The sequence below is a fragment of the Protopterus annectens genome, chromosome 2.part0 (genome assembly GCF_019279795.1).
Source record: "Protopterus annectens isolate FY-2018-M chromosome 2.part0, PAN1.0, whole genome shotgun sequence".
NCBI classification, from domain to species: domain Eukaryota; kingdom Metazoa; phylum Chordata; order Ceratodontiformes; family Protopteridae; genus Protopterus; species Protopterus annectens.
The window spans coordinates 955,888,239-955,901,385 of record NC_056728.1 but is presented as its reverse complement, the minus strand read 5'-3'; the positions used below and the strand labels follow the sequence as shown (position 1 = coordinate 955,901,385).

The following is a 13,147-nucleotide window of genomic DNA, read 5'->3' as shown; positions in this document are numbered from 1 at the left end:
TTTTGGGCATGCCAGAATAGTACAAGGAACTACTTTTTGACTGATCAAACAGGACCAATAGGGAGCCAAGTACTTAAAGGGGAGTATAAGAGGGTGTAGTACTTAAGTTTATTAGTGTGTACTTATAAGATTACTTATACAAGCAACTGCAGGGCTTTAGAATGAAAATAGAGTGCTTACTTTGAGATTTAGAACAGTTCTAAGGGAAAAAGTGAAGAGCAGACTTTGTGGAGCCGGGAATAGTTTAAACCCATTTAAGCGGTGCTGCACTATGCGCAAAATCGTCCAAAACCACGTTAATGCAGGTTTTAAAGCAGGAAAACTGAAAGAGATAGGAATTGACCCAAAACGGCCAATAAGCTACTAGTTTTCAGGGCTGAGACCACTCCTCCAGGGACAGATAGGCTGTTCAAAGCTCCCCACTCTCATTGGTGAACAGAGAAGCTTCCTCCTATCCAAGTAAGGATATGGACAACACAGGAAACTCTACTACAGTCCGGAATTCAGCAAAACCTGAAATCTGGACTAATCTAGTTCAGCAAAGGCGGGAAAAGAGAATAATTTTTTATATTTTTTTTTTGTTTGTTTTTTTCAGGAAACAGAAAAACACAGAGAAAACACGTAAATGCTATAAACAGGCTAGCACACTTTAGTGTGTAGCCTACAACAGTTATACATTACAAAAACGACTTAAACTGATATAAATCAAGTACAAAAACTGTAAAAAGCAGAAGGCAAATGCAATTTAAACTTTTTAAAGCACAAATCAGTTAGAAATTTGCTTTTTAGGTGGGAAAAGGCAGTCTGAGAAAATAAACAGAGAAAAAAATACTTAAATCTTGAAAAGTCTCTCTTGGGTCTCTCTGTTGCCTTTATCAGTCTGCAGGACACCACGAGGAGCTGTGCGGAGTTGTATACCGGTGCAAAACTGTGCAAATGCGGGTTTTAAAGCAGGGAAACTGAAACAGATAGGAATTGACCCAAAACGGCCAATAAGCTACTAGTTTCATTGCTGAGACCACTCCTCCAGGGACAGATAGGCTGCTCAAAGCTCCCCACTCTCACTGGTGAACAGAGAAGCTTCCTCCTATCCAAGTAAGGATATGGGCAACACAGGAAACTATACCACAGTCTGGAATTCAGCAAAACCTGAAATCTGGACTAATTTAGTTCAGCAAAGGCGAGAAAAGAGAATAGTTTTTTTTTTCCCCCAGGAAACAGCAGAAAACACACAGAAAACACTGTAAATGCTATAAACTGGCTAGCGTACTTTCGTGTGTAGCCTACAACAGTTATACAATACAAAAACACCTTAAATTGATATAAAACAAGTGCAAAACTGTAAAAAGCAGAAGGCAAATGCAATTTAAACTTTTTAAAGCACAGATCAATTAGAAATCCAATTTTTAGGCTGGAAAAGGCAGTCAGAGCAAAAAAACAGAGAAAAGAATACTTAAATCTGGAAATTGTACAAACATTTCATTGCTCTGTTCAGACATTATGATTCTCCCACTCAGCGAGTTGGTGGTGATCTTTGATCATCTGAGACTGTGGGCCTGTGAAACTGAATGCCTACACATAGCCTAGTACCAACCTATGAACCCATCAGCCCTAGGGGCCTATACAAGCCTAGCCATAACAATTCCCTGGATGTTTCTTTCCACAATATTTACTTCCCTGGACCCCTGTCTGGCAGGGCGACTGACGTGATCCTTAGGGTGAATTTCCCATCTCCCATATAATCACGGTTCCTTTTGAAGAGGGCCAAGGAGGCGCTCTGCTTGACATGTATGGGCAGTCTATTCCAGAGGAGTCTGTGTTAAAACAGCGAACGATCAAAAGATTGAACGCTATTATATTGACCACAAAATAACGAAAACAAAAAAGAGCAAACAGCCAGAACAGCAAATTTTTTCCTAGGGAAAAAATTTGCTGTTCCCAAGAAAGAAAGAAAACGCACTAAACACTATTTTAACGTATTCGACATAATGCGTCTTTGTTCTGACAGGAACCCTTCCAGAGTATGGGGAGTCTCTGGGTCAGGAACCTATCCCTCTAGCATGTTTTGTTCATTGTGATGATAAGGTTTAGATCCCTGGAGCGTGTGGCTCTGAGGGATTGGGGTTTCTTTAAGTGGAGCATGTCCAGCAGCTCAGGGTTTGACATGGCCTTGTATGTTGAGCAGAGATCGCCTCTGAGTAGAAGATATGCCACAGAGTGTAGCCGGAGATTTTTTTTTAGACTGTCAGCATACGGCATCTGCTTTAGGCCTGTGATTATTTTAGTGAGGTATTTTTACGGCCCTTCCAGCTGTTGCAGATGTCTTATGAGGTACTTACCAAATGGGGCGTTGTACTCTATAATGGGTCTGGTGAAGGATTAGTACAGTGGGACAACGACCAGCTTTTTTCTGGATGAAAAGCCTTTGGTGATGAGATGTGCCACATAGAAGATTTCTTGACTGTTGTGGTTATTGAAGGTGAGATCATTGTCCACCTGTGTCCCTAAGTGTGTCATCCTACTTTCGGTGTTTAGAGTACTCCCACCTATGTGGTAATTCATGGGTACATCCTTTTTCCCAAAGGGGATAACTATGCATTTCTTGGCGTTAAGCTTGAGCCCATGGCTCTGGCACCAAGCATCTGTTTCTGTAAGGCTTTTTTGTAGAATATCCACATCATTTGGGGATTCAGTAATGGCTCCCAGTTTGCAGTCATCTGCGAACTTTGTTAGCCAGAGTCCATTAGTGTTGGCCTGTACTTCAGAGAAGTAGATGCCAAACAAGAACGATCCCGGGACTGAACCCACTTGTCTGGAGCTGGATTTGGTGTCTGCTACTTTTACAGTTTAGGTTCGGTCAGTAAGCCAGTTAGCAACCCATCGAGTGACGTAGGAATTTATGCCCAGCTTAGTAAGTTTATCTGTGATTCCAGAGTGGGGGATGGTGTCAAAGGCCTTGGTGAGGTCCAGATAGGCTGTGTGGACTGCCTTACCCTTGTCCACAGCTCTGCTGTATGGTACAGAAACTTGGGCAGTAAAGGCAGAACAGTTGAAGAAGCTAGAAGTGATGTTAACTAGCATGAAGTACACCAGAGGTGACTGCACTTCTCTCTCTGTATGCCATCTGGTATTTAGGCTTACTCCATCTGAGTAAGTATGTCGTCATCACCAGCCTCCTTTTTCCCATTTTTTCTACATGGGGTCAGGGTATCGTGTTACCTGTCGCCGACTCTCTCGATTCAGTACCACACACCTGCCTTCTTCAACACTCATGCCTGATTGTCGCAGATCTTCTTTCACACAATCCATCCACCTCTTTGCTGGACGTCCTTGCTTCCTCTCATCTTCTTCCTGTCTGTCCCTAGTCTTCCTCACCAGATCATCTTCTGCTTTTCTACACATGTGCCCAAACCACCGTAATCTGTCCTCTTTGACCTTTTCTGCAATTGGAGCTACTTTGGCTTCTGCTCTTATGTCCTCATTTCTTCATCTGTCGCACAGTGTGCATCCTACCACCCTTCTCAGGCACTTCATTTCTATCACCTCTAGCTTCTTCAACTGTTCTGCCTTTACTGCCCAGGTTTCTGTACCATACAGTAGTACTGGTTGCACCACTGTCTTATACAGCATGCTTTTCAGCTTCTTTGGCATTCTTCTGTCCTAGACTACACCTGATACGCTATGCCAGTTGGCTGCAGCCCCTCTGATTCTAGCTTTGACCTCTTCATTCAGACTACCCTTCTCCTCAACCACCCTTCCCAGATACTTGAAGCTGTTTACCTGTTCCACTATCTTCCCTTCTATCTGTATTCTCAGCTTCTTCTGATCTCCCCAATTTGCTGCCATTACCACAGTCTTATCTGTGCTTAGTTTCATCCCATGTGCCTTCAGATTTGCATTCCATTCTCCTATCCTTTGCTGAAGTTCTAGCTCAGTCTGCCTGCACTGCCACATCGTCTGCATACAGCAGCTTTGTTGATCTGTTCCCTCCAACCTGTTTGCTAATGTAGTCCAAAACCAGTATGAACAGCAGTCGTCTCAAAGCTGAACCCTGATGTACACCCACTCAGAACCCCTGTCAGGCCGAACACTGTTCGTACTTGAGTCACTGGGTCCTTGTACATAGCCTGCACTAATTCTACCAATTTTTCCAGGACTTTAAACCACTGCAGTACTGCCCATATTAGCTTTCTTGGGACCTTGTCGTATGCTTTCTCCAAGTCTAGGAATGCCCAGTTGGACTCTCTCCTGATTTCTAGCTTCTCAAGTACCTGTCTCAATGCAAACATCGGGTCAGTTGTACTGCATCCTGATCGGAACCCAAAGTGTTAATCTCCCATCTTACATTCTACTGTTATGCGTCTCCGTTTATCAATCACACTCTCCAGAACTTTCATGCAGTGTGGTAGGAGTTTGATCCCTCTGTACTGCCCACAGTTGTGGATGTCCTCTTTGTTCTTCTACACTGGCACAAGTATGCTTATTCTCCAGTCATCTGGGATACGCCTTTCTCTCCACACTGCTATTAGTACCCTCAGGAGCCATTTCTCCCCTATCTCACCCAGCATCTTTATCATATCTGCTGTCAGCTCATCTGAGCCTGCTGGTTTCCCTGACTTCATCTTCCTTAGTGCTGTTCTGACTTATTTTAGGGTGGGTTCCTCTTCTCTAATTGTAGGCTGTTTCTGGGGCAGTACAGCTTCTGTGGGGTTTTCTTCATTCAGAAGCTGCTGGAAATACTTTCCATCTGCCTTTGATGTCCTATGGACTGGTAAGCAGGTTGTTGCTGGCATCTCTTATGAAGGGTGTCTGACTATCTTCTTCATCTTTCTGTCTTTGCCTTGCAACCTGATACAGTTTTGTGCCCCTTACTAAGTCACTTTCCAGAAGTTGGTAGAGTGCCTCCGATGCCCTATTTTTTGCTATTGCAACTTCTTTCTTGGCTTCTTTGTTAGCCAACCAGTAGTCCTTCCTAGCCTGGTCATTCTTTTCCATCTCCCATTTCTTCCTGCACTCCTCCTTTCCTTTGATGACTTCCTGGACTTCTGCATTCCACAACCAGCTTTCCTTATGTACCTTATTTCCATGCCTGGCTCGGCCACATATCTTTTCTGTAGTCCTAACACATGCTGTTTTTAGGCATTGCCACTCCTCTTCATCTCCACCTATTTCCTCCTCTTCTTGGGGTGCTAGAGCCCTGAGTAATTCCTTAAGCTGTTGTACTTTCTCTCCAGTCAACTTCCAGGTCTTCAGTCTGGTCTGTGTTGACCTTAGAGCCTTCTCTGACCACTGCTTGCAGCTGATTGTGGCAACTAATGGTTTATGCTGTGGGACGACTGTTTCATTGGGGATGAGCAAGTACATGTCATCTGGTATCAAGGACTTGTGTTTGTGACAGTTCAGTAAGCTATAACAGAGCCAAGTTTTTGCAGTAATGAAGAAGGCCTGTGGTGTACTTGAGGCCTTTCTGTTCCAAAGGACTACATAACCCCATTCTCAAAAGCAGCAATGGTGAGGACTTTCTTCATTCCTCTTTCGATTTTTGGAAGTCCTATTCTCACCATATTATACCAAGTCTGATCTGGACAGGCTGTCATCAGTCTACAACAGAACTGCAGTATTTTTCCTTGAAGCTCCAAGATATCATTACATTATACAACCAAACTTGCTTTTCTTTCTTATTACCTGAGATGCTCAGAGGTTTCACTTCTAGCTTCCCTCTCTTGGGGCCTCCTGTGACTCTCTTCTACATCACTGGAGTAGACTAAAAATAACTAAGGTCAGTTTTTGCATAATGAGTTACATTTGTTTGATATGCTTTTAGCTTGTGGGGAGAAAACATTTATTGCATTGTTTTTGCTATCTAAACTGAGTTTGATTTGTATGTTTATAAGAGGAATGTTGTGGCCATATGAAGAATTATTTGCTATTGTGTATTGATGTTTTTATATGGAAATTATTTGTATTGCTCAGCTGACCCCTGAAAGAGTCCACTATTTAGTGGAATTACCTGGTTACTTAATTCAAAATAAAAAAATTAAATCCACACTGTGGATGTGCACCACCAGCTGTAGTTTACCTGAGTTTAGGAAGACAACAGCTGTTCTTTTTTTCCCTGCTCCTCCTAGGAGTATAGGGCTAATATGTCATCAAGCAAACCCTTTCCAAGTGTATTCGGTTATCAGTGGGACCAACAGCTGTTGGCAAGCCCTGTGTTCAGAGGCCTTTCTATTAGTAGTGTGGCTGCTTTGTGTTCAAAAATGTCCCCTATTGCAGACATCTGGTCCTCGGTTCACACCTCAACAAAGCGTTTGTGGTATAAACTGAACTCTGGGGGCTAGATCTCCATTGATACATGTCCACTTCAGGACTTGCATCATGATCCACTGTCTTCTGCCTCCTACCACTCTAATGTATTTACTGCCTGGGATTTAATGCAGTCTTTGAGCCAGTCAGACAAGATGGCTCCACATGGTTAGATATATTTTTACCATGCAAGTCTGAGTGAGGGCCTCCTTGGTAAATATTGGGTACAGTCCTGCATTCCCACTTCTGCTTGGAAGGGACCCTTATACAGCCACTGCTTTTGAAGTTCTCTGAGTGTTAGATACACACAGACACACAGTATATTACTTGTTAAGGTAACCATATGGTTAATTAATTTCTAGTATGTAGATGGATGTTTCATCAGATTTGCATAACTTCCTTTGAGATTGTGACCTTGATAAATGTTATGTGAATTAAGGGGTAAATGGGTGAAGCTTCCTGCTCAACAGTTCAAGTCCCTTTCTACTGTACTCAAGGCTGCCATTTTTGTAATGCAGATTTAGTGAATGGATTGTTGATCTGTACCATAATCTGTTTGTTGGCAGTGGAAGTGACAAATTCTTATTTCTTGATTTTTGCAGGAAATGTGCTTCAGTGATTTAGGGTGGGCTGATTGAGCTCAGGAGCTAGACTTGCTTTTATAGTGACCATATGAAATCACATGTTCACCCCAAGTACATGTGCTTTTGAAGTAAAATTTTGAATTCCAACATTTGGAGGGGATGAACCCATTTCCTGACCCACCAAGGAGGATCTTCTTGTGCATCAGTTAATGCAGTAAAGACTTAACTGTTTCCCAAACTTGAAAAGGTAAGAGGTTCATCTTGAGCCAGTGGGTAAAGAACAGGACAGAGGAATGTCAGTGTACAAATAATTTCCAGTTGCAGTTAGTAAAAGTGACATCCATGTACAGAGACCTTGCTAAAGAAGGAGAAAGCCTTTTTGAAAGACTTATATACGGTATCAATGTACTTATTTGTATTTACTACTTTTAATAGTAGATACCCATTTTAGGGCGGCCATGGTGGTGCAGCGGTTAGCGTTGTCGCCTCACAGCAAGAGGTTCTCTGGTTCGATCCTCTGCCTTCTGTGCGGAGTCTGCATGTCCTCCCTGTGGTCGCGTGGGTTTCCTCCGGGTGCTCCGGTTTCCTCCCACATCCCAAAGACATGCTGTAGGTGGATTGGACGCACCAAATTGGCCCTAGGTGTGAGTGCGTGCATGTGTGCCTTCTGTGGAAGGTTGGGCGCCGGGCTGGCAACTCGACACTGTAAAACTCCACTTCCAATCATGAGCGGACGGTGATCCTGATCCGCTGTGGCAACCCCTAACCAGGAAAAAGCCGAAAGAAGAAGAAGAATAGTAGATACCCATCTTGCATATTGCCTGTGTAATCATGTGTAGATTATGGTAAAGTAAAAACAGCTGTTATGGAGTCGAACCAAAGCAGAAATGTTGACAAAAAATGTCAATATAAACCATCTGTTCAGACCTTTTAAATCCTTTGCCAGTAGCAATTGCTGTTCCCAGCAGCGAATGAAGAATAATCCAAAAGAATTTGGAGGCAAAACCACATAAAGTTCTAAAATAAACAGCGTCTTTATTTGTAGTACAGACTGGTAAGCGCTTTCGCTAATCAGCTTTTTCAAACCAACAAACAGTATGACTAGTTCAATAGAGTATATATATGCAGTAATCTTAATTAATTGATTATAGGCTTGATAGTCAAAACACATTCTGAGCTGATTTAAAGGTATATACTACTTTAAAAGTAAAACAGTATAAATGACAGTGTGTATAAGAAAGACATAGTTAAAAAGACATAATTAAAACATTTTTTATATAAAGAAATATTAAAATCAGATTCATCTAAACAAGTGTGTGATTATTATATTCTATTCTGTATATGACTATAATACTGTTTAAAAATAAGATTTTTAAAAATATATATGTGAATATTTATGTGATAGAATAATAGTATAGACAACAAATAATAGCTTAAACATGTTGATTTCAAAGTGCATAGAATGGCAGCATAACATAGCAAAAATTATGCATTTATTTGATCATATGTCTTCTATTTTTCAAAACTGGTTTGAGTGGAACTTTGTCATTTAAACCAGGATATAGATGTGCCATTGTTCTAATAATCCATGATGTTTCAACGGACTCAGTATAATTTTTAATGTCACCACCTCTAATGTTCATATTTATAACTTGTAATATGGTGAATGTAAAGTTATGTGTATTATCTGTATTCAAAATATGTTTTGAAAGAGCATTTACAGTAGATTGAATACGTATTTGATACAAATGTTCTCTGATACGCTCTTTTAACATTCTATTTGTTTTGCCTATATAATATGAGAGGCATTTTGTGCAACTAGCAATATATATGACATTTTTAGTATTACAGGATCCATTTGCTGTTATACAGAATGTCTCATGTGTAGTTGGGTGTATGAAAACATTTCTATTTTCAACAAATTTACAATAATTACAGATATTACACGGAATGGTTCCTGTATGTACATCAGGTTCCATTTTTGTATAAATAGGATGACATAACATTTTATACAAATTATTCATATTTTTGTAAGCAAACTGTGGTTTATCTTCCAAAAACTTAGAAATATCAGCTTCAACTTTCAATACATCCCAATATTTTGTAACTATTTGGATAATGGAATGTATGTCCTGTGTGTAATGAATAGGGAATCTAAGTTTACTTGGTTCATTATACATGAAACCATTATTTTGATTTCTATATTTGGAAAGACCAAGTTCAGAAAAAACAGGACAAGCAGTATTATTACGTAACTCAGTAACCATACTAATTGTGTGATTGATTTCAGATGTTTTATAATTTCTGTTATGAAATCTTGTTCCTAAAATTAACAATTCCTTGTCATATTGCTCATTGCTTGAATTTAGTCTAGATGTCCTAATGCATTGGCCTTTTAGCACATTCCTAAATACATGTGAGGGATGCATGCTATCTCTGTGAAGTAAGGTATTTCTGTGACATGCTTTGCGATGGATACCTGTGTTAAAATTACCATCATTCAAGCGCCATATATTAACGTCCAAAAAAGATATCATATTGTTAGAGTTTGTCATAACAAAACTTAAAAAAGGGCAAGATGTATTCACTTGTTCTTCAAAGGACAGCAGCTCATCATGACCTCCTTTCCACAGAAAAAATAAATCATCCACAAAGCGCTTATAAAATAAAACATTCTGCTTATATATGTGCCTTATGTGGAAGGTTGGGCGCCGGGCTGGCAACTCGACACTGTAAAACTCCACTTCCAATCATGAGCGGACGGTGATCCTGATCCGCTGTGGCAACCCCTAACCGGGAAAAAGCCGAAAGAAGAAGAAGAATAGTAGATACCCATCTTGCATATTGCCTGTGTAATTATGTGTAGATTATGCTGTGTTGCACTTTCAGGCTGATTTAAACTTGATTCTGTAACGTGTGTGTGTGTGTGTGTGTGTGTGTGTGTGTGTGTGTGTGTGTGTGTATATATATATATATATATATATATGGTTCCCTATCAGAAGCCTGAAACACTATAAGCCTGAAAATCAAAATCCTGAAACCAAAAGCCTGAAAATTCAAAATCCCGAAAACTCAAAATCCTGAAAACACAAAATGGACATACTGACGTCATTGTGGCTTTGCTATTGTTAGCCCTGTGGTGTTAGGTCATGCGTTGGGTTCAGGTAAGTGTCTTGATTGGTTTTCTGTTAGGGTTAGGGGCGGTTTAAGTGAGTTAGGGTTAGGGCGCAGGTTAGGCATGTATGTAATAGTGACAAATATTGGGGTTAGGGGTGGTTTAAGTGAGTTAGGGTTAGGGCGCGGGTCAGGTGAGTGTGCGGTAGTGACGGACCTTAGGGTTAGGGTCAGGGTCATTTGGTAGATATTAGTGTCTTTATAGTGACATATTAGCATTATTTGTGTTTTCAGGATTTTGAGTTTCAGGATTTGGGGTTTTCGGGATTTTGAATTTTCAGGCTTTTGGTTTCAGGATTTTGATTTTCAGGCTTATAGTGTTTCAGGCTTCTGATAGGGAACCATATATATATATATATATATATGTGTGTGTGTGTGTGTGTGTGTATAGATATAGATAGATATAGGTCTACTTTAGATCACTGAAATTCATTTCACTGAGACCAAATCTAATTTTCAGAATACTGAAAATTCATTTGACTGAATCCCATTTCACTGAATTGTAAGCTATAGACCTGATGTGGGTTTATATTCACCTTTAACTTGTTTGTTACAGAAAGAATTTCTGTAACTTACAGTGCTGAGTGTCAGAATACCGATAGTAATGTAGAAGTGGTGGTGTGTTTTTAAATGTGGGTATGTCTCTCTACATTTGTATGGGAAGTATCTAATTGTAATATGGTGGATGTTTTGTGTGTTCCCAGCAGTATTGGCAGCGTGTCGAGTACTGTAAGACGAGTAAAAGCTATATGCCCTTTTCCCCACTCTAGTGCAATCCTGGAGTTTAGTATATATAGTTAGGCTGGGTGTGGGGGGGGGCACTTAGTTGGGTTTTATATTGTCTGGTTTCTGTTATGAGGATAAGTAAGTAGTTTTTAAGTTGTGGAAGTTGTGGTAGTCATTAGTTTTATGAGTGTTTGTCTGTGGTTTCCCATTTAGTCTTTTGAATTTAGCATTGTAAGCTGTTGGTGAAATGTGATTCAGTGAAATGAGTTAGTATTGTGAAATTTCTGTGATTTATTCTCTGTGAAATGAAAGTCAGTGAAATGGGATTTCAGTGATGTGACGTAGACCCATATATTATGTGTGTGTGTATGTAATAAAGAAATAAATATATATATATATATATATATATATATATATATATATATATATATATATATATAGATATACAATATATATATATGTGTGTGTGTGTGCGTACACGTATGTGTGTATATGTTATATATGAAAACATTTGCTCCCCCATACATAAGATATGAAAAAACTATTGCTGTATACCTAAATAACGGTCTTAATTGAAAGCCAGTAGAATGTCAGTGTGATATTTAATAAATGTTCAAAGTGAACTATTTTTTATTATCTTTATTTTACTTTGTATCTTTTTGTAATTCTGCTTACTCATTAGATTAATTACTTCATTTGTGTTTCTAGTTTCAGATATCCGAAACTCTTGGAGGAAGGCAGTTGCCACCGAGTCACCATCAACATTTGTTACTACAGTAGAGGAGATGGTGAAAGAGTCGCAATCAGAAATCAGCCATGCGTGCCCTGACCCACTGGAGTCCACTGGTGCCTGTCTTTTGTCAACAAGTAATGTATCTGATGTTCTTCGGTCATCTATTACTGATCAGCATGCTTCTGTGTGCCTGTCAAATGCTGGTGAAGTGGATGCTGTAGAATTATGCACTGACAAAGAAGATGAATTTCATCATGAAAGTGGGACACTGGCAGAAAGCAAGAGACTGGATGTAGAGCAGCAGGAAAACAGTAATTTAAAGACAGACCTGATAAGTCTTTGTGATGATGTCCAATACAAGAACTTAAGACTTGAAGCATCTCCCATCACACCTGCTGAAATAACTGCTGTTGAAAACTCTGTTTTTGAGGAAACAAAAGTGGAGGATAGACATCAGTTCACATTTGGTGCATCCTATGATGATTCATTGCATACCACCTGGTCATGGAACTCTCTGCAGATGTTTCATAGCATTGATAGCAGTGATAGTCATGAGGTGATCCTTAGCATTCATCAGGAAACTCTTCCAGAGGAAAATGATACTTTAAGCTTGAATAGTTCCAGGTGCATGGAGTCTGACAAAGAAGGCAGTGTTGAAGTGGTACAAGAACAAGCAGCCAGTGGATACTCAGAGGAGCTGAGAGAGGACAGTGATGTTCTGCTGGAACGTAAAATAGACTTGCAGGACATACGTAGCAGATTGGAACAGTTAAAGAAAAATGCATGTCATAATGTAAAGACTGATAAATCACTCACTAAATACAAATCTGACTCTGCTTTATATGACAGCCCAGCAGGGAGGGTGTTTTCTTTGGACCTAGAATATTTAAAAACCCCTTCACGTTCATCTATGGATAAGACATGTTCTGCAGATGAAGATTTTTTGGAGTCCCTAAAACATTACGGTAAGTTATTCAGTAGGTTAGCTGACTACGTCACTGGTAAATGTAACATTTAGTATCTGATATATAAAAGAATGAGACTTAACATTAGGTTCCAGGTTGATAGTCCCATCAGCTTTAAGTTAAGTTTGCATAACAGAGGACACACCACATAATTTACATACTGGTACTTTGATCAAGTTTGATGTAACAGATCATACATGTCAACCTTCCTGATCTCAGACTCCTAACAAGACATACCGCTGGCTCACTGACATCACATATGTTGTCCAGATAAGGTGAATCCACTTCCAATAAGAAACCTTTTACTAACCGTGTCCCACAGGGCTTAGTGTTGGGACCTCCCCTGTTTGGTATGTGCTTCTCTGAAGTGAAGGCCAGTGTTGGGGGCCTCTGTCTCACCAAGTTTGCTGGTGTCTAAGCTGGGTGCAATCATTGAATCCCCAAACGATGTTGACTTCCTACAAACAGGCCTAAAAATGACAACCCGTGTTAAAACCATTGTCTGAGACGAAATGCTAAAAGTGTATAACCACACCCTTCTGTAAATTAGATGTCCCTGGATTATAATATTGATAGCACACTCCTAACAGAAGACCCAGTGGTGAAGGACCTAGGAAAACAGATAGATAGTAAACTAAACTTTGACCACCAGGTAGCTA

General features: G+C 40.0%; 1 protein-coding gene across 1 annotated transcript in view; it reads left to right on the top strand.

The window, feature by feature from the left end:
- HAUS6 (HAUS augmin like complex subunit 6) overlaps window positions 1-13,147 on the top strand; it is a 2,286,143-nt gene that overhangs the window by 2,138,666 nt on the left and 134,330 nt on the right. The window contains exon 19 of the mRNA XM_044060364.1: window positions 11,499-12,488. Coding sequence (XP_043916299.1) covers window positions 11,499-12,488 — 990 coding nt within the window. The remainder of the gene's footprint in view (window positions 1-11,498; window positions 12,489-13,147) is intronic.